Source organism: Rhinopithecus bieti, unplaced genomic scaffold (assembly GCF_001698545.2).
Source record: "Rhinopithecus bieti isolate Rb0 unplaced genomic scaffold, ASM169854v2 scaffold_2077, whole genome shotgun sequence".
Classification (NCBI taxonomy): domain Eukaryota; kingdom Metazoa; phylum Chordata; class Mammalia; order Primates; family Cercopithecidae; genus Rhinopithecus; species Rhinopithecus bieti.
This window is the reverse complement of record NW_016803882.1, coordinates 987,722-1,011,560: the sequence shown is the minus strand read 5'-3', so window position 1 is coordinate 1,011,560 and position 23,839 is coordinate 987,722. Positions and strand designations below refer to the sequence as shown.

Sequence of the window (23,839 nt, the reverse complement as noted above, 5' to 3'; positions counted from 1 at the left end):
ACCTGCTCTTTTTTTTTAAATTTATAATGAACATATGCTAACTCTAGTTACAAGAAAAGCCAACAGATTTTATATATTTATATAAAAACATACAGAAGTCACTTTTCAAACTCGCTTTTGTAGATTTCATCTTGGCTTCTGAGAAGTTAAAAAGTTCCGATTACAGAAGATGACATAATTAAAACACCCAGAGTATTTTGTTTTCCACGTGACCTACAGAGCCACACAGCTGAGGTGTACTTGGGTACACCTGTCTGATCTTCACTCTTTATATATTAGTACTGCCCAGATTTTCCTGACTGTAAAACTCACTGCAGTACTTGTAAAAAATATAGCTTTTTAGGCCCCTGCCCTAGCACTGTGACTCAACAAGTTCGGGGAACCTTTATTTTTAATAAAGACCTCTATATAGTCCTTATGATTAGTGAAATGTGGAAGACAATATTGCGTATTATAAAATAATAAGTTTCAGATATTCTTGCTCACTTAATTCTAATCTCCCTTCCCCAACACCAGCTTCATTTCCCAGTCTTCAGTCATTTTTGCTGTTATGTAGAAAGTAAAAAAATGACTAGATTTGGCCTTATTTCCTTTTTAGTCTATAGAGTAATACTTGCTTATAGTAATAAGAATAATGACGCCAAACATTACAGAAATAGAGTAACCCAGAAAGAACTGGAGTTTTGATTCCTGATAAAATATGGCTAAGAATCAGAGGCATAGTTATGTTTTGAAACTACTCTTTTTTTTTTTCTTTTTTTTCTTTTTTTGCGACAGATCCTCACACTGTCAGCCAGGCTGGAGTGCAGTGGTACAGAGCTTACTGCAGCCCTGACCTCCTGGGCTCAAGCGATTCTCCCACCTCAGCCTCCCAAGTAGCTGGGACTATAGGTGAATGCCACCAGGCCCAACTGATGATTTTTCATGGTCTCATGATGTTGCCCAGGCTGGTCTTGAACTCCTTCCTGGGCTCAAGTGATCTGCCTGCCTTGGCCTCCCACAGTGCTTGAAACTATTTTCTTTAGTGGGAAGAAAAGGAGGCTAGGCAACTGAAGAAATATACATCGAATGTGCCAAGCAATGAGGCTCAAAACTGCAATACAAATGTCTTATGTCCAAAGGAAGCCCAAATGCCCTTTTTCACCTCCTACTCTAATATTAAACTCCAAATATTTACTCTACATTATTCTTGATCTGAGTTTCTAGGAGGAGATAATTTTTCAAGCCAGGAAAATATTCAAACACACTTTCTTATTCACAAACTGTGTTTATTATGAAGCTATGGCAATAAACTAAATAGACACACCCCAGGTAGAGGCACAGGATAAATGTAGTATGGTCATTCCTTAAATTTGAAGACTGATATTTTAGGAGTAAATCAATATGGCTTGTACGGTTTGTTTACGCATTGTCAGTGACAATGCATGAGACCAAGAGTAACATTTCTGGATCTTTTCTCATAACTGACTTGTCATCGTCATCCTTGTATATATTTTTGATATTAACCTAAAGACTAACTGAACTGCAATTAAATCCTGGTTTCAGGGATTGAACTGCAGTTAAATCCTGGTTTTTCGGGATGTTTCTCATTGTTTTCTTTTTATTTATTTATTTTTTGAGTTGGGGTCTCTGTTGCTCAGGCTGGAGTGCAGTGGCATGATCATGGCTCATGGTAATCTCACACTCAAGCATTATCTTCCCACCTCAGCCTCCTCAGTAGCTGGGCTATAGTCATGCCTCATCACACCTGGCTAAGTTTTTCTAGTTTTTGTAGAGACAGAGTCTCACTATGTTGCCCAGACTGGTCTTAAATTCCTGGCCTCAAGTCATCCTCCTGCCTCGGCCTCCCAAGTGCTAGGATTCCAGGCATGAGTCATTGAGCCTGGCCTCTTTTATTTTAATTATGTTCTTCTTAAATAGTGTACCTGCTGCCTCATGAAGACAATTACATTGTATTTTGGGAAAATTAGCAGACAGAACTCTTTTTAAAGAGAGGTTCTAGTACCTGCGGTCGCTCAGTCTGCACCCGACGAAGGCAGTCTGCACCATAGATCACCGTATTCTCAGGGATGACTTCAAATGTATTTAGGTTGCAACAAGCCCCAATGATGCAGCCACTTGTCAATATTACATTTCTGCCTACATATGCTGCAATGAAAACATAGAAAGAACTGCAACTTAAGACATCAAATGATTGCAACACTTTTTTTCCTAAGATGATTTAGGTATAAAAATGTAAACTGGCCTTAAGAAAAAAGTTAAAGAAAATACATCAGTTTGGAGTTTGTATGGACAACACAGAAGCAGGCAGTACAAGCCAGGGTCAGATGGATTCAAAATGGAGCTCTGCTGCTATTTGTGTGACCTTGGGAAAGTCACTGCAAAGTCTCTAAGCTCAAGTTCATCTATAAAACGAAGAGGCCACTCTACTTCACAGTTTAAGGAATAAATGCAAGAACAGATGTAAAGTGATGAGCACAGGTTTGAAACACAGTAAGCACAAACAGAAAATGCTGATGATAATAGTGATAATTGATAATCCAAATTAAAATAAAAGTCATTAAGTAGATTAACACAAAGTATCATTTTATTATTTAAAAAAGCAGCATTTTCTTTCATGCCACTCAGGACCAAGAAAGATAACCCACTATTCTAAAGAACTGTCATCATCCAGGTTCTTTCTGGACCTTGGTGGGACAAGCTCTTGAAGTTGCTTCCTAGTAGTGACACAGACTTTACGTAATCTCCTGTCTGGTCCCACTTACAAGCTCATGATATTGGTTTCTGATTGGTTAGGGAAAAGTATTTCTGAAATTAAAGAAAGCAACTGCTAGAGACACTGTGATTTTTCCCCTCCTTTAATTCTACAACAACACTAACCAACTAAAATTTCAGAGACTAGTATTTAGTAGAAATCTTTTCCGAATCTTTCATTTAAACTTTATGGTTTAATTCAATCCTGTACACAGCTGCTTTTAAATTTAATGTATTTAACATTACCAGACAACCACATAACCAGATTAGGTTCCTTACTGGCAAAGAATTAGTTTGCCAGCTATTGTAGCCCCCTTCCAAGCACACCACCTTGCCAGTTTGTATTAGGTTGTTTCCCAGGACAACACAAAGAGAAAAGAGGTCACTGCTTTGACAATAAAACTCTGAACATAGCTTACCTTTTGATTCAATGACATTATTATCTCCCATCTTCATAGCTTGGGAATCTGTAAGCCAGAGTTAGGTAAATACTATAAATATGTTCACCTTTAGTCCCCACTAACACAGTATGTTTTTATATTGCACTGGGACAAAGGACAGAGGTGTCAGATGGGCCATGCAGGCTCACCCTCACCAGAACTCTTTGCTCTGGGCAATCTGTGGTAACGGTTTAAATCTTTAAACATAAATATCTCTAGGTATAAATAAATGACTTGTTTTTGAAGAAACGAGTACCTTATACCCTGATTTTATGAGTATTTTCATAATTGTTTCAAGATAATTAAAATTATCCATCACCCAATCATTTAAACACTGTTAAATTTTGATATATCTTTATATAAATATATAGAATTTCCTGTATATAAGTGGGAATCATACTGTATAAACTTTTTTTTTTTTGAGACAGAATCTCGCTCTGTAGCCCAGGCTGGAGTGCAGTGGCGGGATCTCAGCTCACTGCAAGCTCTGCCTCCCGGGTTTATGCCATTCTTCTGCCTCAGCCTCCCGAGTAGCTGGGACTACAGGCGCCCGCCACCTCACCTGGCTAGTTTTTTGTATTTTTTAGTAGAGACGGGGTTTCACCGTGTTAGCCAGGATGGTCTCGATCTCCTGACCTCGTGATCCGCCCGTCTCGGCCTCCCAAAGTGCTGGGATTACAGGCTTGAGCCACCGCGCCCGGCCAATAAACTTTTATAGGTAATTCAGTTCACTTAAATTTGCAAGCATTATTCCACGCTATTAAAATCTTTAGGCCAGGGAGGGTGGCTCACATCTGTAACCCCAGCACTCTGGGAGGCCAAGGTGGGAGGACTGCTTGGGCCTAGGGGTTCAAGGACCAGCTTGGGCAACAGAGTGAGACACCATCTCTACCAAAAGTAAAATTAGCTGGGCACGATGGTGTTCGCCTATAATCCCAGCTACTTGGGAGGCTGAGATGGGAGGAATGCTTGAGTCTGGAAGCTGAGGCTGCAGTAAGCTATGATTGTGCCACTGCATGCCAGCCTGGGTGACACAGCAAGATCCTGTCTCAAAAAAGATAAAATAAAATATTTGAAAACATAATTTTAAAAGACTGATTAATGGTCCTAGTGGTTTTATGCTCATAGTTCAATTTATTTAAATATCTTGCTATCGTTGAACATTTAGATTTTTCCTTCTAAATATTTTCTACTATATATTGTATGTTTTACTGACACCATAAGATTCTACTATCTTTTTTTTTCAATCTTTTTGAGACGGAGTTTCGGTTCACTTGTTGCCCAGGCTGGAGTGCAATGGTGCGATCTCGACTCACCACAACCTCCGCCTCCCAGGTTCAAGTGATTCTCCTGCCTCAGCCTCCCGAGTAGCTGGGATTACAGGCATGCGCCATCACACCTGGCTAATTTTGTATTTTTAGTAGAGACAGGGTTTCTCCATGTTGGTCAGGCTGGCCTCAAACTCCCAACCTCTGGTAATCCGCCCGCCTCGGCCTCCCAAAGTGCTGGGATTACAGGCATGAGCCACCGCGCCTGGCCTGATTTTACTATCTTTTTAGAGTACTAAACTAAGCAAAAGAACTGGAGACATTCTGGGGGAGGGGGAAAGACAACACATGAATAATGGAATATTTTCACCCCTACACACCATTTTCTTGAATCAGACAATGTGTTGTCTACCTAAACCTATATAGGAGACACACTGACAAAGTTGGGATTCTTCAATCAAGAAGGAAGCCGGCATTGCTGTTTCTATGTTTATTGTCACTTAGCCATTGCTACCTGTCAACCAGCAAAAGAAGTGGTTACTTTCAAAGTGCTGAGCTAAAGATATGTGTGTGTCTGCGTTTGTCTAAAAATGGCATACTTACTTTATTGACTTATTTACAGGAACAGAAGGGACCATTTTAAAATATATACTATTCAAAAGTCTGTTCAAAGAGCTACGTGACCTACTTTTATTTATTTTTATTTTTATTCTTTTTTGAGATGGAGTCTCGCTCTGTCACCCAGGCTGGAGTGCAGTGGCACAATCTTGGCTCACTGCAACCTCCGCCTCCTGAGTTCAAGCAATTCTCCTGCCTCAGCCTCCTGAGTAGCTGGAATTTCAGGCATGCGCCACCGTGCCCAGCTAATTTTTGTAATTTTTTTTTTTAACAGTAGAGATGGGGTTTCAACATGTCGGCCAGGCTGGTCTTGAACTCCTGGCCTCAAGTGATCTGCCCACTTCGGCCTCCCACAGTGCTGGGATTACAGGCATGAGCTACCGCACCCAGCCTGGATGACCTACTTTTAAAAATGTAATTATAATATATATTATGAATGTAAGTATATTTGATAGACAAATTGTGACAGTTTTACAATTTCTACAGAAGACTTAGGTACTAAAGGACAGCCGGGAATTATTTATGGTAGATTATTGTAAAGGATACAACAGCCAACTTCAAACACATTATTGGTGCCAATGATCATAGGTTTTGGTTCTGGATCTTCAGTGTCAGGAGTGATATTATCTGGGTAACTGTAAAAAGAAGAAACAAATCATCCAAAAAGTCAGTAACACGATAAGCAATCTTCTTCCCATTTTCGAATTTGGGTTAATTCTTTAAATTTTACCTACATCAAGCTTAAAAGATATGACTATGTAAGTTATTTCTTTTTTTGTTGTTGGGTTTTTTTTTTTTTGATACGGAATCTCACTCTATCATCCAGGCTGGTGCAGTGGTGCCATCTTGGCTCACTGCAACCTCCATCTCCCGGGTTCAAGAGATTCTCCTGCCTCAGCCTCCCAAGTAGCTGGGACTACAGGCACGTGCCACTAGGCCCGGCTAATTTTTGTATTTTTGTAGAGATGGGGTTTCAACATGTTGCCCAGGCTGGTCTCGAACTGATCTCAGGTGATCCACTAGTCAGGGCCTCCCAAAGTGCTGGGATTACAGGCGTGAGCCACCACGCCCAGCCTATGTAAGTTATTTCTTAATTTAAGTCATTCATTCATCCTGTATGCTAGAGCAGGCTTGATTTTGAGTTGAAGAGAGCTACTGAAAAATAAAGAAGTCATTGGTGTGTAGAGAAGAACAGCCTCCCTTAGTTTATTTATTTTAGTTTATTTTATTTTTTGAGATGGAGTCTTGCTGTGTCGCTCAGGCTGTTTTGCAGTGGCACAATCTTGGCTCACTGCAACCTCCGCCTCCCAGCTTCAAGTGATTCTCCTGCCTCAGCCTCCCAAGTAGCTGGGACTACAAGGTTGGGTGCCACCATGCCCAGCTAATTTTTTTTTTGTATTTTCAGTAGAGACGGGGTTTCACCATATTGGTCAGGCTGGTCTGAACTCCTGACCGCATTCATGATCCACCTACCTTGGCCTCCCAAAGTGCTGGGATTACCCGTGTGAGCCACCACGCCCGGCCTACTTGAGTTTATTTTTTAAATTCAAAGTCCAGTGGGTCTTCTCCAGGACAAAGGAAAAAAGATGTTAGCTATCTTTTTAGGCTGTTAATTAGAATCAAAATCATGCCTAACTCGAAAATTTTCCACTCTTAATAATTATTTGGGATTGTGAAACATAAACAGATATTCACATAAAATAATTATTGCTATTAGTTAGCTAGTTGAAATACTTGGAAGATAAAATGTTTGTGTTCTAAGAGGAGGACGCCATTTTTAAATGGTGTTTTATCTCTGACAGTTGAGTTACTGCAGAATATAGCTGCTCTTAATTGACTTACACTGAAGGTGCCAAATGTATTTTAAATCCTAAGTAAGCATTAAATCAGTCTTTTTCTGACAGTTAAATATTTTCCCAAGGTCTTTCTTACAAATTCCATACATGGTTGCTATAAATTAGGTATAAGCTTGAATTCCTTCCCAAAATTTTATCTAGAAAGAACTTATAAATGTTTATGAAAAATTCATGGGTTTTACAGTCTGGTTCACTATGATCATGCACATGTTCTAGTATTTTATTATTTTTTAATCATTACAGTTAAAAAATTGCCTCTAGGACTCCACATTTTTCAACTATAATTCTGGGTGTCACCTGTGCAAAACATGTGAAAAAATATATTAGATTTAAATTCACATGTTTAGGCATGAGTAATAACATTTCAGCTAGAATCGAAAAATCCAAAAAAACTCTCTGCAGGGTGGTGGGCCCAGCACTTGGAGGCTTGAAGTGCTCAGGAAATGTTTGCTTAAGGAATGGGTGAGAAAGCCACATGTAAGGGGAAGATGACCAGGCCCAGCATCAAAGATTCTAGGCAGCTACTCAGCTCTCTCATCTTGGACAAGTCTTTTCCCTCATATGGTTTTGGTTTGCTTCTTTACTTATGTTGAAAAGACCCTTAATGTTTCTCTAGCTCTAAAATAGTAGGCCTCCTGGATGTCAGTTGAAAAGGTTCTTACAGACAGCTAAATTTAAGAAAAACCATTACCCATGGTCCTTGGTTCACAGTATGTATAAGAGTCGTACTCACGCATTTATGATAAGGGCCTGTTCTTCTATTAGGTTCCCTTCGCCAATCACTATTGGCCCAGCTTCTGCAATAATTCGTGCTTTAGGGTGGATCACTGTCCGAGGTCCTGTTAAAAATAGTTTGAGAAGAAATTAGTGGTGGAGGCTATGCTTCCAACAGGAGGGTAGAAGGTGACTGAGGATGGGTGAGGCTGTTGGGAGGAACATTTTCTAAGTATGTGCCAGGCACCAAGCTAGGTACTTCACAGATACTATCTCCCGGGCTTTATCATCAGTAGTCAGGGCCAAGTTGCAAGCAAATGTGAGTGGAATGGCACAGGCACTACAGCCAGACAGCTCTGGCTCAGCCTCCACTCGGAAGCTTCCCATGATCTCAGTGGTGAAACAGAGGTGATGACAACACCAGTCCCACAGGGTTGCTGTAAGGGCTAGGGGTGATAATGTTGGGAGACACAGCATGTGACACAAAGTTGGCAATAAAAATTAATTCCTTCTTTTCCCTCAGCAAGGTAAGGCTCTCTTTGCTTAACATGCTCTGCTTTCTTATGTGAGTGTGCCTCTGAATTAGTCTTTTTATTACATAATTAAGAAGAAATATGGAGGCCGAGATGGGCAGATCGCTTGAGGTCAGGAGTTCGAGATCAGCCTGCCCAACATGGCAAAACCCCACCTTTACCAAAAAATACTAAAATGAGCCAGACATGATGGTATGTGCCTGTAGTCCCAGCTACTTGGCAGGCTGAGGCAGGAGAATTGTGTGAACCCAGGAAGCAGAGGCTGCAGTGAGCTGAGATCATGCCACTGTACTCCAGCCTGGGTGACAGAGCAAGACTCTGTCTCAAAAAAAAAAAAAGGAGAAATATGGGTGGACAGAAGTCAGAAATTATGGGATCTAACAGCTTAGCTCCTCTGTCAGTGTCCCTATTACGAGTACACCTACTGAAAGGAGGCACAGCTTCTGCCGTCTGGCCCAGGATATGATTCAAACCAGTGAAAGCTGAAAAGGTTAAAGGGAGGCAGCAGAAGGACCCAAAGGTGATCACTGGAGTCCTAGGACTTTGGCCTGGGGAGCCCTGAGGCGATGCCTCCAGTCTCGAATTGAAGGGAACAGCCAGAGCCCTCATTACTCTCACTTCACCAGCACGGTACCCCGCCCTGAGCCTGGAATGCTAACACACTCCCTCCCAGCTTTATCTACCACAGGCTGAGGGTTCTGGTGATAATGAAACCACTGATGGGAAAACAATAGCCTCCTTCAGCCTCTCTCCAATACCCATCCCATGTAACCCTCAAGGCAATTTTTATGGGTAAACAAAAGCAGATGAAATAACTGACTCTGAAAGTAAGGGAGGGTGGACAGAAGTGTTGACGGAGGGGGTGGGGGATTAGGAAAGTGACACTGTCCAAGAAATTCAGTATGCAATTGTGTAAATTGGTTTTTTTTTTTTAGAGACAGGGTCTCATTCTATCACCCAGGCCGGAGTGTAGTAGCGTGATCATAACTCCCTCCAGACTTCAATTCCTGAGCTCAAGCAATCCTCCTGCCTCAGCCTCTTGAGCTGCTGGAACTACAGGCACATGCCACCACATCCAGCTAATTTTTAGAGATGGGGTCTCACTATGTTGCTCAGGCTGGTCTTGAACACTTGGCCTCAAGAAATCCTCCTGCCTCAGCCTCCCAAAATGCTGGGATTACAGGCGTGAGCCACTGTGCCCCACCTAATTATATAAATTGTCGATTCATAATTATTATCTGCCTGTGACAGCTGAGATGCCTCACTATATGATATGTGGCAACAAAAATAAATACATGTTATTTTGTCCTTTTGAACTTTTATCTTGAAAACTGGGAATGCTTAATATACACTCATTCACAAATGTACTAAAAATAAGGAGGTGTTTCTGGTGCCCAGAGAATTGGAGAGAACCTCAGGGACGCCTATTCTTTTTCCTGATGAGGAATTGCTGGAGGTTGATAAGGAGGGTGGGGGCCTAAAACAGGCTGCTCAGTCCAACACCCCAACATTTCTTATCAGGACGCACAGTCTGGTAAGAAATAACAAGAGAGTGGCCTTGATCTCTCAGTCACTTCTGGCTTTCCAAATCTTCAGCTTTTAAAGTAAAATTTCCCAGGCATATTCTCCTATTCAGGATGGAAGATTTCAGGATAGAAGATGGGATGGATCTCTGAGATCCCTGGGAAGCTTCTCAAGTTGAACATGAGTGTAAATGTGTGCATCTAATCTTTTACTTAAAACAAACAAAAAATATATATGCATATATATACACATATTCACAGATATATACATATTTATATAATAACATGATTACAAAAAATTCAAACAAAGCAAAAAGTGAAAGATCTTCTTATGCTAATCTCATTACCTAGAGGTAACTATTCTTAAAAGTTTGGGGTATATTATTCCAGATGTAAGCTCCACTGTACACTTAAGATATGTAAATATTGCTATGGGCGGTGGCTCATGCCTATAATCCCAGCACTTTGGGAGGCCGAGGTGGGTGGATCACTTGAGGTCAGCAGTTTGGGACCAGCCTACCTAACATGGTGAAACCCTGTCCCTACGAAAAATACAAAAAAATTAGCCAGGCATGGTGGTGCACACCTGTGGTCCGAGCTACTCAGGAGGCTGAGGTGGGAGGATCACTTGAACCTGGAAGGCGGAAGTTGCCATGAGCCAAGATCACACGACTGCACTCAGCCTGGGTGACAGAGTGAGACTCCGTCTCATAAAAAAACAATAAAAAAAAACTGTAAATATCACTCCATATAAGCTATATCTCATTAAAAGTTTAAAATAAATATGATTTGGAGAAAATATGCATTTTAAGCACACTTCTTTCAAACCAAGAAATAGCACCTATTCTTCTACAATTTGTTTATTTCATGGTGATTTTTCCATGTAAGTATATCTAGATAGATATTCTTTTTAATGGCTGAAAAGTATCTCATTTTATATTAATATACCATAATTTATTTCACAGGTCCCTTAATAATGGCATTTTAGACATCCCACTTTTGGGGCTGAGGCCCTAAACAATAGGGAAACGAGCAGTGGATTTCTTTTAAAGGAGAAACTGTAAGGCTTCCAGCTGTGGGAACCAACTGAAATTTATAGTTTGCACCACACCAGGTTTATATTTTACGTCAAAATATTCTATGATAACAGGACACAATCTGCCTCTTTTAGGTTCTTTGTAATCAAAGCCCCAGCCAGCCCCACCCCCCGCCTTGTCTAGAAAGTCTAGACACCGGACTCTATCACCTAAAGGTGACGTGCTTACTCTCACAAAGGCTTGTTTTCTCATCTATAAAAAGAAGAGATCTGTAACCTACTTCATTGGGCTGAAATGTGAATTATATGAAATAATGTTTGAAAGAGGGATTGTGGGGTCTGGACCATGGTTCTTAAAAAATGGGATATTTATCACTATTTACTACTAAGAGCTAATGCATAACTTTTTCATAGTAAGCAAAATAACGTTCTGGTCTGGGACACAGAAGAAAAAGAACCGCTTTGCACCTCTACTCATGTATCAGGGTAATACCTCCTGTTAGCCAAGGGGAAAAATTCCACACCACATGATCGGACAGTAAAAAGATTAAGGAAAGTATTTTCCATAACTAGCTTTAAAAATCTTAGATATGGGGCTGAGCACAGTGGCTCACACCTGTAATCCCAGCACTTCAGGAGACTGAGGTGGGAGGACTACTTAAAGCCAGGAGTTCCAGACCAGCCAGGGCAATGAGTCACACCCCCTTCTCTACAAAATGAAAAATTAAAAAAAAAAATTGGCCAGTTATGGTGGTGTGCATCTGTGGTCCCAACTACTTGGGAGGCTGAGGCAGGGGGATTGCTTGAGTCCAGGGGTTCAAGGCTACAGGGAACAATGATTGTACCACTGCACTCCAGCCTGGGCGACACAGCAAGACACTGTCTCTGACAGTGTCTCTTTTTTTTTTCTCTAAGGGGGAAAAAAAAAGATAGGAGGAAGTGATCGTCACGTCTGTGACAGAAAGCAGATCCTTTGCCACTGCTAGATAAGTAGCAAGTAGCCAGAGACACTAGATATTCTGCCGGTCATCAAGCTGTAGCTCTTGACAAGACAAAGATACCCCTGGGACCTGTGTGTTTCTTGAAAACTAACGAAAACAAGTGATAGTTTCATTTTCCCTTTCAAAATGACTAATCCATGTTTCTTACATAAAGAACCCAAACAAATAAGGACACTTTTAAAATTTTAAACATTTTTTTCAGAAGATACCAGAAGCACACATTTTTAAAAATCAAAATAGGCCAGGCGTGGTGGCTCACGTCTGTAATCCCAGCACTTTGGGAGACCACAGCAGATTGATCACTTGAGCACAAGAATTCGAGACCAGCCTGGGCAACATGGCGAAAGCCCATCTCTACTAAAACACCAAAATTAGCCGGGCATTGTGGTGGGCATCTGTAATCCCAGCTACTTGGGAGGCTGAGGCAGGAGAGTCACTTGAATCCGGGAGGCAGAGGTTGCAGTGAGCTGAGATTGCGCCACTGCACTCCAGCCTGGGTGACAAAGTGAGACTCTGTCTCAAAAAAAAAAAAAAAAAATTAAGATAAACCTAAGTCCTGTAAGACATCTTACACAATATTTAAAAAATAATATGTGAACTATTTTAAGCATGTATTTTATTATTATTACTGTCTTTATCATTATTAATGATTACTAAACAAGTAACTGGAAAATGCCTGGTTAGAAATCTGAGGGCTGTGTCCAGAGAGGGAGAGAAAGCACCGCTGCATTTAGGTGACACCAGTGATTTAGACACCACCTCCACCTGCTGGCAGCATTGCAAACTACAGGTCCCAGTGTTAAGCGGCTGAAATAAAAGTTTGAGAAACCATCATCTTTAAATTGTGAGGTGACAGCAAATGTCACAGGCAATAATACATCAAATAGGTTATCTCAACTTCTTGTGGGTCTTTTCTGGGCACAGAATGAAGTGGTTAGCATAAGCAGACTTCAGGATATGTAACCGCTAAGATTTTGGTTTGGTGAACTTTTTTCTTTTTGGATACAGAGTCTCGCTCTGTCGCCCCGGCTGGAGTGCAGTGGCACGATCTCGGCTCACTGCAACCTCCGCCTCCCAGGTTTAAGCAATTCTCCTGCCTCTGCCTCCCGAGTAGCTGGGACTACAGGCGCCCACCACCACGCCCAGCTAATTTTTTGTATTTTAGTAGAGACGGGGTTTCACCATGTTGCCCAGGCTGGTCTCGAACTCCTGAACTCAGGAAATCGGCTCGACTCGGCCTCCTAAAGTGCTAGGATTGAAGGCGTGAGCCACTGCCTCTGGCCTGAACTTCTTAAAGGAAGGCTGTGATTTCCGTGAATGATGCGGATAATTCTGTCTGTGTGGTCTGATGATGGGAGGTTGGGCAGCAGAGAGTCCAGAGCCCAGCAACTCAAGCACCATTAGAAATAGCACACTGAAATGTGGCCACGGTTCACTTCATGCTTTTCTGATGCCATGAGCACTTTTATTATACCTAGATCAGGTCTGAATTCAACATGAAGTTTAAGGGTCTTGAGGTTAAAGTGCTTTAAAACTAAAACTCTGTCACCATGGAAAACACTGTTTGAAAGCTTGCTGTGAACCCTGGCGCTCCTTCTGGCAGGGTAGTTTGTGTATTTTCTTACCAAATGTGCTGAAGCCCTATTTGGCTTATCTCCTTGTTTGGATAAATGTGTCTAGAGTTGGAACTGCCTTACTGGCTGATGAATTATTTTTCTAAATGGGTTGGCTGGGCTTGATGCCACATAGCCAGAAAGATATTCCTTGCATCCAATTTCCATTTCCCTGGTAAAGGACACTTTTCCTGTCTATCTTTGCCACAGAAAGCAATTTTTGTATACATTTCCATTTGTCAGTAAATAATTCAAAAGGCCTTAAGCTCTGTTTTTGTGACAACTAAACAATTTTCTTGAACTGTAAGCTGAAGTACCCGTAAGAGTGCTTTATAGGTGATAATTTCTCAAGTCAAAGCCACTGTTCTGCCTTACTGAAAAAGAGTGCTGCAATGAAAGGGAGGCTTTTGGTCTGTATTAAAACTCTCCTAGAGATACTAAATAAGTGGGACAAAGTGCTTCTAGCACAAAACATTTCCACTGTGAAGAATTCTGCCTTCACATACTGATGTCCTGACTAAGTCCTGTCCCAGCCTCTCGCCCTGTAATGGACCATGGGACTGTGCTTCAAGGTACCTTTCGGAAAGGTTTTCAGCTCTCACAGATTTACGGGAAATAATTCACGGCCCATGAATTAAGGCAGACTAACTAAAAATAGGCTTGATGCTATGAAACCTTATTTACCCAAATTATAATTAACAAGTCGGCTGTTACTTTTCCCAGGCTTTGTCTCTGAACAGCCTTGAATAAGGGGGTCAGGCTCCAGCAGAGTTTCAAGTTATAGGGTTTCTGGTTAAGGACCATACTTCCAAGCATCCAGCTAGTTTCTCTGAAAAAACAAATACCTGCTTTTCTAGGAAAACAGATTGAGTTTAAAGTTCCATTAGCCTGAAACATAGCAAAGGAAAACATTACTTTCTTCCTAAAATATTTCAGAATGGAATAATTTGTAAAAGTATACATGACTAGAGGATGGAAAATTACACAAAACATCGTGAAAAAAAAAACTATGAATTAAACTATAGTTTATTGCTACTTAACTCAGATAAACTAAGCAAAAGCAACAATAAAAGCCCTAAGATGAAAAATAAAGCAGGGTGGTGAGAGTTGTAATCAGATGACTTATCTCCACTCTTTGCTTTTATAATTATATCTCCCAGGAGCTTTTTAATCTGATGCATTACATCAGAAAAATGAGTTAATAGAAGCCAAAAGACTTGAGACATTTTATACCAAATACAACAATGACAAAAATTATCTAAATACCAATTCTGGAAAATTCCCGTATTATACAGTTGAAGATAAGAAACATACATAACAAAATGAGACAAGAATTGTAGAAGACACGAACCATCGGTAACTGTAACCATCTTCTTGACCTTCATTTTTCTTCAAATGTTCCTTAACTTTTAATTGAGTTTTTTCTCTCAGTATTGAGCAAAAATTTTCTTGTTTGAAACACTGCCGGTCAACGGTAAATTTTAACATAGTATTCACTTGGAGGCCATCTGCTGTGCATAAACTTTAATCGCTGATTTTTTTCTTTTTTTTTTTTTTTGAACGGATCTTGCTCTGTCGCCCGGGCTGGAGTGCATGTGGCTGGATCTCTCTCACTGCAAGCTCCGCCTCCCAGGTTCACGCTTCTCCTGCCTCGCCTCCGAGTAGCTGGACTACAGCGCCCGCCACCTCGCCCGGCTAGTTTTTTGCATTTTTAGTAGCAGATGGGGTTTCACACGTGTTAGGCCGGATGGTCTCGATTCCTGACCTCGTGATCCGCCCGTCCGGCCTCGGCCTCCCAAAGTGCTGGGATTACAGGCTTGAGCCACCGCGCCCAGCCAATCGCTAGATATTTCTTTCCTTAAAAATGTATTACCACTTCTTATGTTATAATCCATCACTGAAAATCTGTGTTAACTTTGGAGGCCGAAAAGGGCAGATCATTTGAGGTTAGGAGTTTGAAGTCAGCCTGACCAACATGGTGAAACCCTGTCTCTACTAAAAATACAAAAAAAAATTAGCCAAGTCTAGTGGCACATGCCTGTAATTCTGGCTACCTGGGAGGCTGAGACACGAGAATCGCTTGAACCCAAGAGGTGAAGGTTGCAGTGAGCCGAGATCACGCCACTGCACTCCAGCCTGGGCAACAGAGTGAGACAGACTCTGTCTCACAAAAGAAAAAGAAAGAAAGAAAGTCTGTGTTAAAATGTCATTTTAACTATCAGAATTGTGCACCACCAGCTAGTGGTCAAAAACTAGTTGAAGGGCCAAGAGCGATGACTTACACCTGTAATCCCAGAACTTTGGTAGGCCAAGGCAGGAGGATCAGCTGAGGCCAGGAGTTTGAGACCAGCCTGGACAAAAATACAAACATTAGCCAGGTGTGGTGGTGCATCGCTGTAGACCTGGCTACTTTGGAGGCTGAGGTGGGAGGATCACTTGAGTGCGGAGGTTTGACACCGCAGTGAGCCATGACCACACCACTGCACTCCAGCCTGGGCAACAGAATAAGACCTTGGTTCTAAACAAACAAACAAACTAACTAACTAACAAACTAGATGGAAAATAGCTTTAAACAATGTACCTCCTTATGTAATATATATATATATATTTTTGGAGACATGGTCTCATACTGTCATCCAGGCTGGAGTGCAGTGGTGCAATTATAGCTCACTGAGCCCTCCCAAGTAGCTGGGACTACAGGCATGCGCCACCACATGTGGCTAATTTTTCCCTTCCTTCCTCCCTCCCTCCCTCCCTTCCTTCTGCTAATTTTTCTTTTTTCTCCTTCCTTCCTCTCTTTCTCTTCCTTTCCTTTTCTTTCTTTCCTTCCTTCTTTATTTTCTTTCTCTCTCTCTCTTCCTCTCTCTCTCTCTCCCTTCCTTTCCTCCCTCCCTCTCTTTCCTCTCTTTCTTTCTCTCTTCCTTCCTTCCTTTCCTTCCTTTCTCTATCTCTCTCTTTCATCCCACTATATTTTCCACACTGGTCTTGAACTCTTTCTGGCCTCTGCTTTCTTAAATAATTTCAACATGTAGGGAAAGTAGGAACATAAGAGGCATAAAGGGGGAGGAGCACAACGTAGTGAAAACCAGAGGGAGAAACAGGAAAGTGAATACTGATCCCTGATACCCCTAAAACTCAGTCCTAGGCAGTGGTCCACCAATCACTGGCAGCTACCTTCCTTGCACAGATAATGCCTTTACAGCCCAGAAAATCTTCTGTAAAAGATGTTATTTCAAATCTGAAATACATATCCCCCACCCACGTAATGTCTGTGTATATTTATGCCTGCAGATGTAGCTATACTATCTACATATCTATCTTATAGTAGACATTATATAGTTATTTAAAATGGGGTTGTTGTGGGGCCAGGTGTGGTGGCTCACACCTGTAATCCCAACACTTTGGGAAGCTGAGGCAGGAGGATCGCTTGAGCCCACGAGTTTAAGACCAGCCTGGCAAAATAGCGAGACCCTGTAACAAAACAACAACAACAACAACAACAACAACAACAACAAACGGAGTTGTTGTAACATGGGGGGATTTTTTTTTAAAAAAAGACAAAATGTAAAATGGGGAAGAAGTAGAAATGCCAGGGAAAATCTACATAATTACTTCAGTCTTACTTTCCTTCTAACTGAAGAATGATTGTAAACTACTATAAGGTATTATTCCTAGAATATCATGATGATAGCCACAATTATAATGCAGTAAAATGATGAGTAAAAAGAACACAGAGGAGCATTTTGATAAATATGTGGTCCCAGTCTGCAGTAGATTGTAAAAAATTAAAAAACATGGCCCTCCTCATTTTCCTTCATAAACACTTTGCAAGTGGTTTAGATAATACAGAAGACAAAGAGTTAACACAGCACTGAAAAGAAACAGGGCCATTTTCTACATTTTTAAAGTATCTCAATTTAAAATAATTAAATCAACCAACCTGGCAAATTCTTAACAATGTTCCCTAATACTGGCACAATCTCCACTGGTTTTATAAGACAAGATGCCTAAATTGTTTGGAGGCTTGGATATTTTTGGGGAAAAAATATGACGTTACAGGGTGTTTTTTCTATTAAAGAAACTGTTCATTTAAGGAAACAAAGTGTATTTCCTCTCTGAAAGTGTAATAGGTCACTGAACACTTTAGTCTGGTGGCATACAGGTGACATGTGGCTGTTGGTAAGAATGAGCTCACACTAATAAAACTGCAAGGGCACCATATCCAGGCAAACCCCAGGTAAAAGAACAGAGTAAAATGTCTGAGGAACTTAGTCAAGTTCATGTAAGTAAAATGTTGGACTTGAGCTCTGGCAAGGCTACACTGAGAAGATCTGACCACGTTAACAGCAAACGGTTATTGACAGCTCACTACTCACAATTTTCATGTTCTCTTTCAAGAAACCTAAGAGGTAGACACTACTATTTTGCATGTTATGAAAATTGCTCATTGCCATCCAATATCTCTTCTCCTCTTTTTCCTTGTAATAGAACCCTGATCTCATTAGCAGCTGCAATGCAACCAGCTAAGACTACATCTCCCAAACTCCCCTGCAGCTTGATGTGTCTCATGGCTAAGACAATCTCATGGACACATCAAGCTGCAGGGGAGGGTCGTGTGGAACTTTCAGGAAGGCTATTTAAAGGGAGCTGACTCACAGCTGGGACACATGCCCTTTTGCTTCCATGCCTCCCCTTTCTCATCCAAGATGACAGTTGGTGCTCTAGCCATCACTTCCTGGCCTACAGGACAGGAGCTCCATGCTGGACAATCAACTAATCAGCCCTGCATTACTTACCTCAAAACTTTTTATACGAGAGAATAAACCTCTGCAGGTGTAAGCCACCCCTACATGCAGCCAAACTTGATCCTGATATACACAATTATATAGATGGGGAAAAAAAAATCAAGGTTAGAGAGGTTAAGTAATATGTCCAAAGTAACCCAGCAAGAAAGGAAAAAGGAGCAAAGCAGCCCAGGTCCGTTGACTCCGTGGCCCACGCTCTCCACGAAGCTCCATAAAGGCAGCACCGTAGCACAGTGCCTGGCACATTGCAGGTACACAACAGATCTCTCTCAAATACACGAATGACTTTGTTATACAGCCTCATTAGTATTTCAGATAGGAGTTTAAACACAGCCTCCATCACACTGTATTCCTTCAGAAATTTTAAACACATAGGAGAAAATGCATTATTTTGTCAATAAAACTAGGACATCCGTGAAATAAACATGGAAGACAGTATCTAATTGTAAAGCACTAAAATAGATTAAATCACATTAATTCTTGAAAAACAGTAAATAAACTATTTTCTTACCGATAGTTACATCTCCTCTGATTTCACTTTCTACACATACCACTGCTCCAGGAGCAATCTTCACACTGTAGCAAGAAAAAGGTAACATTTACCAGGGGTAAGATTAAAAATACTGTTGGAGAAGCTACCCTGACACTGTAATGAAAACAAGGTTTAAAAAATGATGGAAAAAAAGACCAGGTGCAGTGGCTCACACCTGTAATCCCAGCACTTTGGGAGGCCGAGGTGGGCGGATCACCTGAGGTCGGGAATTCGACACCAGCCTTACCAACATGGAGAAACCCCATCTCTACTAAAAATACAAAATTAACTGGGTGTGGTGGCGGGCACCTGTAATCTCAGCTACTCGGGAGGCTGAGGCAGGAGAATCGCTTGAACTTGGGAGGCGGAGGTTGCAGTGAGCCGAGATTGTGCCATTGCACTCAAGCATGGGCAATAAGAGTGAAACTCCATCTCAGGAAAAAAAAAAAGATGGAAAAATGGAAAGTCAATGGTAAGAGGGTAAGGTTGTAATAGATTATAAATTTTTCAATTGGTATACTGTCCATCATCCCAAATCACATGTGCTATAGTATTAAAATGCTTGAGAAGAGTTTTGAACCTTTTCTTTTAATACCAGCATGTTTCTAAACAGCAAACAGCTGAAAACAACCTAGATATTCATCAGTGGAAGACTAGTTAATAAATTATGGTATACTATGGACTATTACATGGTCATGAAAAAGAATGAATAATCCCTTGTCAAGATTTTGGAATGGCTGTGCACAGTGGCTTACACCTGTAATCCCAGCACTCTGGGAGGCCAGGAAGGGGAATTGCTTAAACCCAGGAATTCAAGACCAGTCTGGGGAACATAGTGAGACCTCATCTCTTTAAAAAAAAAAAAAAAAAAAAAAAAAAGGAATGATCTCCAAGCTATATTGTTAAAAGTAAAAAAAGTGAAGTGAGAAAATGGACAGTATGTAATATGCCATTATTTTTGTAAAGGGCAGGTGAAAAAATATACATTTAAACTATTTAAACAACCAGCAAAGTAATACTTAGAAATTTAAAATTTACAAAATATTCTATTTACTCTCATATATATATATAACCACACACATGAGAAACTTTTCACAAAGTAAATATAAATTGTAGTACAAATTGTTCAAAAGACTAATAATTTCCATATAATTTATTGATGCTTTTTTATATTCTGCTGTTATCTTTCGTTTGACAAAGCTGTATGTAAACACCGACCCTAGCTGAACCATGAGCTGACATGAGGAAGTGCATCAAATGACTTCCCCATTACAGTGATGGTTATTAGGAAACTTCTTTTCATTAAGAAAAGAATTTTTCTTTCTTTTTTTTTTTTTTTTTTTGAGACGGAGTCTCGCTCTGCCCCAGGCTGGAGTGCAGTGGCGCGATCTCGGCTCACTGCAAGCTCCGCCTCCTGGGTTCACGCCATTCTCCTGCCTCAGCCTCCCGAGTAGCTGGGACTACAGGTGCCCGCCACTACGCCCGGCTAATTTTTTGGTATTTTTAGTAGAGATAGGGTTTCACTGTGTTAGCCAGGATGGTCTCGATCTCCTGACCTCGTGATCCGCCCACCTCGGCCTCCCAAAGTGCTGGGATTACAGGCGTGAGCCACCGCGCCCGGCAAGAAAAGAATTTTTCTAAATGGCAATGACATTCATGGTGTTAAATCTGCTCTCAGCTACTATGAAATAACACTAACATTTTAGATATTTTGTCTTTGTAATTTTGTTTGGATTTTTCAAAATTTTGATTTCCAATTGTTCCACTTTGGGCTGGGCATGGTGGCTCATACCTGTAATTCCAGGACTTTGGGAGGTCAAGGTGGGTGGATCACCTGAGGTCAGGAGTTTGAGACCAACCAACCTGGCCAACATGGCGAAACTCCGTCTCTATTAAAAATACAAAAATTAGCCGGGCATGGTAGTGGGCGCCTAGAGTCCCAGCTACTGGGGAGGCTAAGGCAGGAAAATGGCATGACCCCAGGAGGCGGAGCTTGCAGTGAGCCGAGGTAGCGCCACTGCACTTCAGCCTGGGCGACAGAGCAAGACTCCATCTAAAAAAAAAAAAAGAAAAGAAAAGAAAGGTGTAAATGTTTGTGCAAGAACACTTATGTAAAAATATTAAAACACGATTTTACCTGTTCTATCTATGTTGAAATACCATATGCATACATCTAAGCAGAGACTAGTAAGTAACAAAGTAAAAACCTCTTCCCTCTCCCAGGTTGGACATCACTGAATGAGTAGAAGCACGAAAGTCATGAAAAGAAAGGGAGCAGGTAAGGCTGAGAGGAAAAGCAGGACCAGCCCATTAACAAGCTTGTACACCATGACAAGGGATTTGAATTTGCAACTGTAGGCAAGAAGTCACTGAAGGATTCCCATTCCCAAGCCAACAATGTCACAAAATGGTATGCAGATAATTGACACTTGTATGAAGAAGTACTTGGCGGTGGTGGGGGTCAGGGAGGCAGCTGGTCTAATCCTACAGAGATAATGCAGGCCTGAAATGCTGTATTAGTCCGTTTTCACACTGCTATACAGAACTTCCCTGAGACTGGGTGATTTATAAAGGAAAGAGGTTTAATTGACTCACAGTTCCACATGACTGGGGAGGCCTCAGGAAACTTACAATCATGGTGGAAGGTAAAGGGGAAGCAGGCACCTTCTTCACAAGGCAGCAGGACAGAGAGACAGTGAGAGGGCAGGGAAAACTACCATTTATAAAATCATCAGGTCTTGTGAAATTCACTCACTATCATGAGAACAGCATGGGGGAAACCACTCCCATAATCCAATCACTCGGATTACGCGTCCCTTCCTCAACAGGTGGGCATTATAATTCAAGATGAGATTTGAGTGGGGACACAGGGCCAAACCATATCAAATGCACTGGTAGCACATAGGAGAAGCTGCAGGTACGTCTAGGAAATAGAAACAAGACTTGGCAACAAACACATTTAATAAAAATCTGGTTTCTAGGCAACGTTGAAGGTAGGTACTTTCCATTCCTTGTTACAGGCCCCAAGGACCATAAAGTGTGTATAGTCACATCCCTCAGTATCCAGTATCTGGGAGATTGGTTCCCAGACCAATCCTCAGATGTTCAAGTCTCTGATATAAAATGCTGCAATATTTGCATAAAGCCTATACACATCCTCTCATACTTTGTCATTTCTAGATAATTTACAATACCTAATATAATGAAAATGCTATGAAAATAGTTATACTGTATTGTTTACAGACACAATTTTTTTTTTCCTATTTTCAATCTGAGGTTGGTTGAATCCATGGATGTGGATGGATATAAAGAGCAAACTGTATTTGCTTTCTTCTCTGTGGAGGGGAAATAAGTTTGACTAGTGTATTAGTCTGTTCTCACACTGTTAATAAAGACATATCTGAGACTGGGTAATTTATAAAGGAAAGAGGTTTAATTGACTCACAGTTCAGCATGGCTGGGGAGGCCTCAGGAAACCTACAACCATGGCAAAAGGGGAAGCAAACACGTCCTTCTTCACATGGTGGCAGGGAGGAGAATGAGTGCCCAGTGAAGAAAGAAGTCCCTTATAAAACCATTAGATCTTGTGAGAACTCACTCACTATCATGAGAACAGGATGGGGGAAACGGCCCCCATGATTCAATTATCGCCACCTGGTCCCTCCCACAACATGTGGGAATTATGGGAACTACAATTCAAAATGAGATTTGGGTGGTGACACAGCCAAACCATATCAACTACAGAAGGATGGGGGTGAGGGGCATGGAGTGAAATAAGGAAACTGGTGCCATCCTGTCCCCTTCCTGGGAAGTGATGATTTCTGATGGAGAGGGAAACTCAAATTCCAGGGCTCAAAATCAGCTGCTCTGACTCGCTCTGACTCAGCTTCATTTATGCCAGAAAAACAACCCAAACCAGCCTGGGTCACATGGTAAAACCCAATCTCTACAAAAAATACAAAACTTAGCTGGGTATGGTGGCTTACACCTGTACTCCCAGCTACCTTGGGGGGCTGAGGCGGGAGGACTGCTTGAGCCCAGGAGGTAGAAGTTGCAGTGAGCCGAAATCGCACCACTGTACTCCAGCCTGGGTGATGGAGTGAAACCCTGTCTCAAATAAAAAAAAAAAAAAAAAGAAAGAAAGAAAAAAAGAAAAAAGAAAAAAAACTAACCAAAAGTCAGGAGCCAAGGAGCAAAGTCAAAGCCTCTAGGTTTCTGATCTGGAAAACTAATGGCACCATCTGAGAATAGCCTATGGGAGGAGGGGCAGATTTCAGAGAAAAAAGTCATTTGGCTAAATTTTAGATTAACTCAGTCTGAGGTATCTATGGAATAGTCACCAGATATGCCCAATAAGTAATTGAAAATACAGATTTTGAAGCTCACAAGAGAGTTCTAAAAATATAGCTGTGAGAGTCAGAAGGGTAAAGATTCTTTCATTAACATGTCTCTCCATCATTTCTATGCCAGAATCTTACCCCAAAGTATTCCCTAAAATACAGGCAAAGTAAGATGAAAACTATTTTTCAGATTGTACCAATTTCCCTACTAGTGTGATGAACTAAAAAAAAAAAAAGACATACACAATTTTTTCTTTCACAATCTAGGGTGGACAAACCTTCACACCGCAGGGTATTTTTAAAGATCTAAGTAAAGAAAAAAATAATGTATTAAATAGAAAACACTAATAATCCCTGAGTCTATCTTCAAGAAATGGTTTAGAGAATAGACACAGCTCCAGCTATTTCCATCATTTTGTCAGGCTCTGACTTTTTACAAGGCATAAGTCAATGAAATCGTACCAATGGTCCTTCTGGGTGATACAGCCTGTCAAGAGTCAATCTGGGCCAGGTGCAGTGGCTCACGCCTGTAATCCAGCACTTTGGGAGGCCGAGGTGGGCATATTCCTTGAGGTCAGGAGTTCGAGACCAGCCTGGCCAACATGGTGAAACCCCGTCTGTACTAAAAATACAAAAATTGGCCAGGTGTGGTGGTGGGCACCTGTAGTCCCAGCTACTCGGGAGGCTGAGGCAGGATGATTGCTTGAACCCGGGAGGCAAAGGCTGCAGTGAGCTGAGACTGCGTCACTGCACTCTAGCCTGTGCAACAGAGTGAGACTCCATCTCAAAAAAAAAAAAAAAGGAAC

At 41.3% G+C, this 23,839-nt stretch overlaps 1 protein-coding gene across 1 annotated transcript in view; it reads right to left on the bottom strand.

Moving 5' to 3' along the window:
• DCTN6 (dynactin subunit 6) overlaps positions 1–23,839 on the bottom strand; it is a 28,110-nt gene that overhangs the window by 1,272 nt on the left and 2,999 nt on the right. Inside the window, exons 2-6 of the mRNA XM_017857082.1 lie at positions 18,673–18,737; positions 7,670–7,775; positions 5,627–5,715; positions 3,174–3,221; positions 2,006–2,148 (exon numbers count right to left, since the gene is read on the bottom strand). Coding sequence (XP_017712571.1) covers positions 2,006–2,148; positions 3,174–3,221; positions 5,627–5,715; positions 7,670–7,775; positions 18,673–18,737 — 451 coding nt within the window. The remainder of the gene's footprint in view (positions 1–2,005; positions 2,149–3,173; positions 3,222–5,626; positions 5,716–7,669; positions 7,776–18,672; positions 18,738–23,839) is intronic.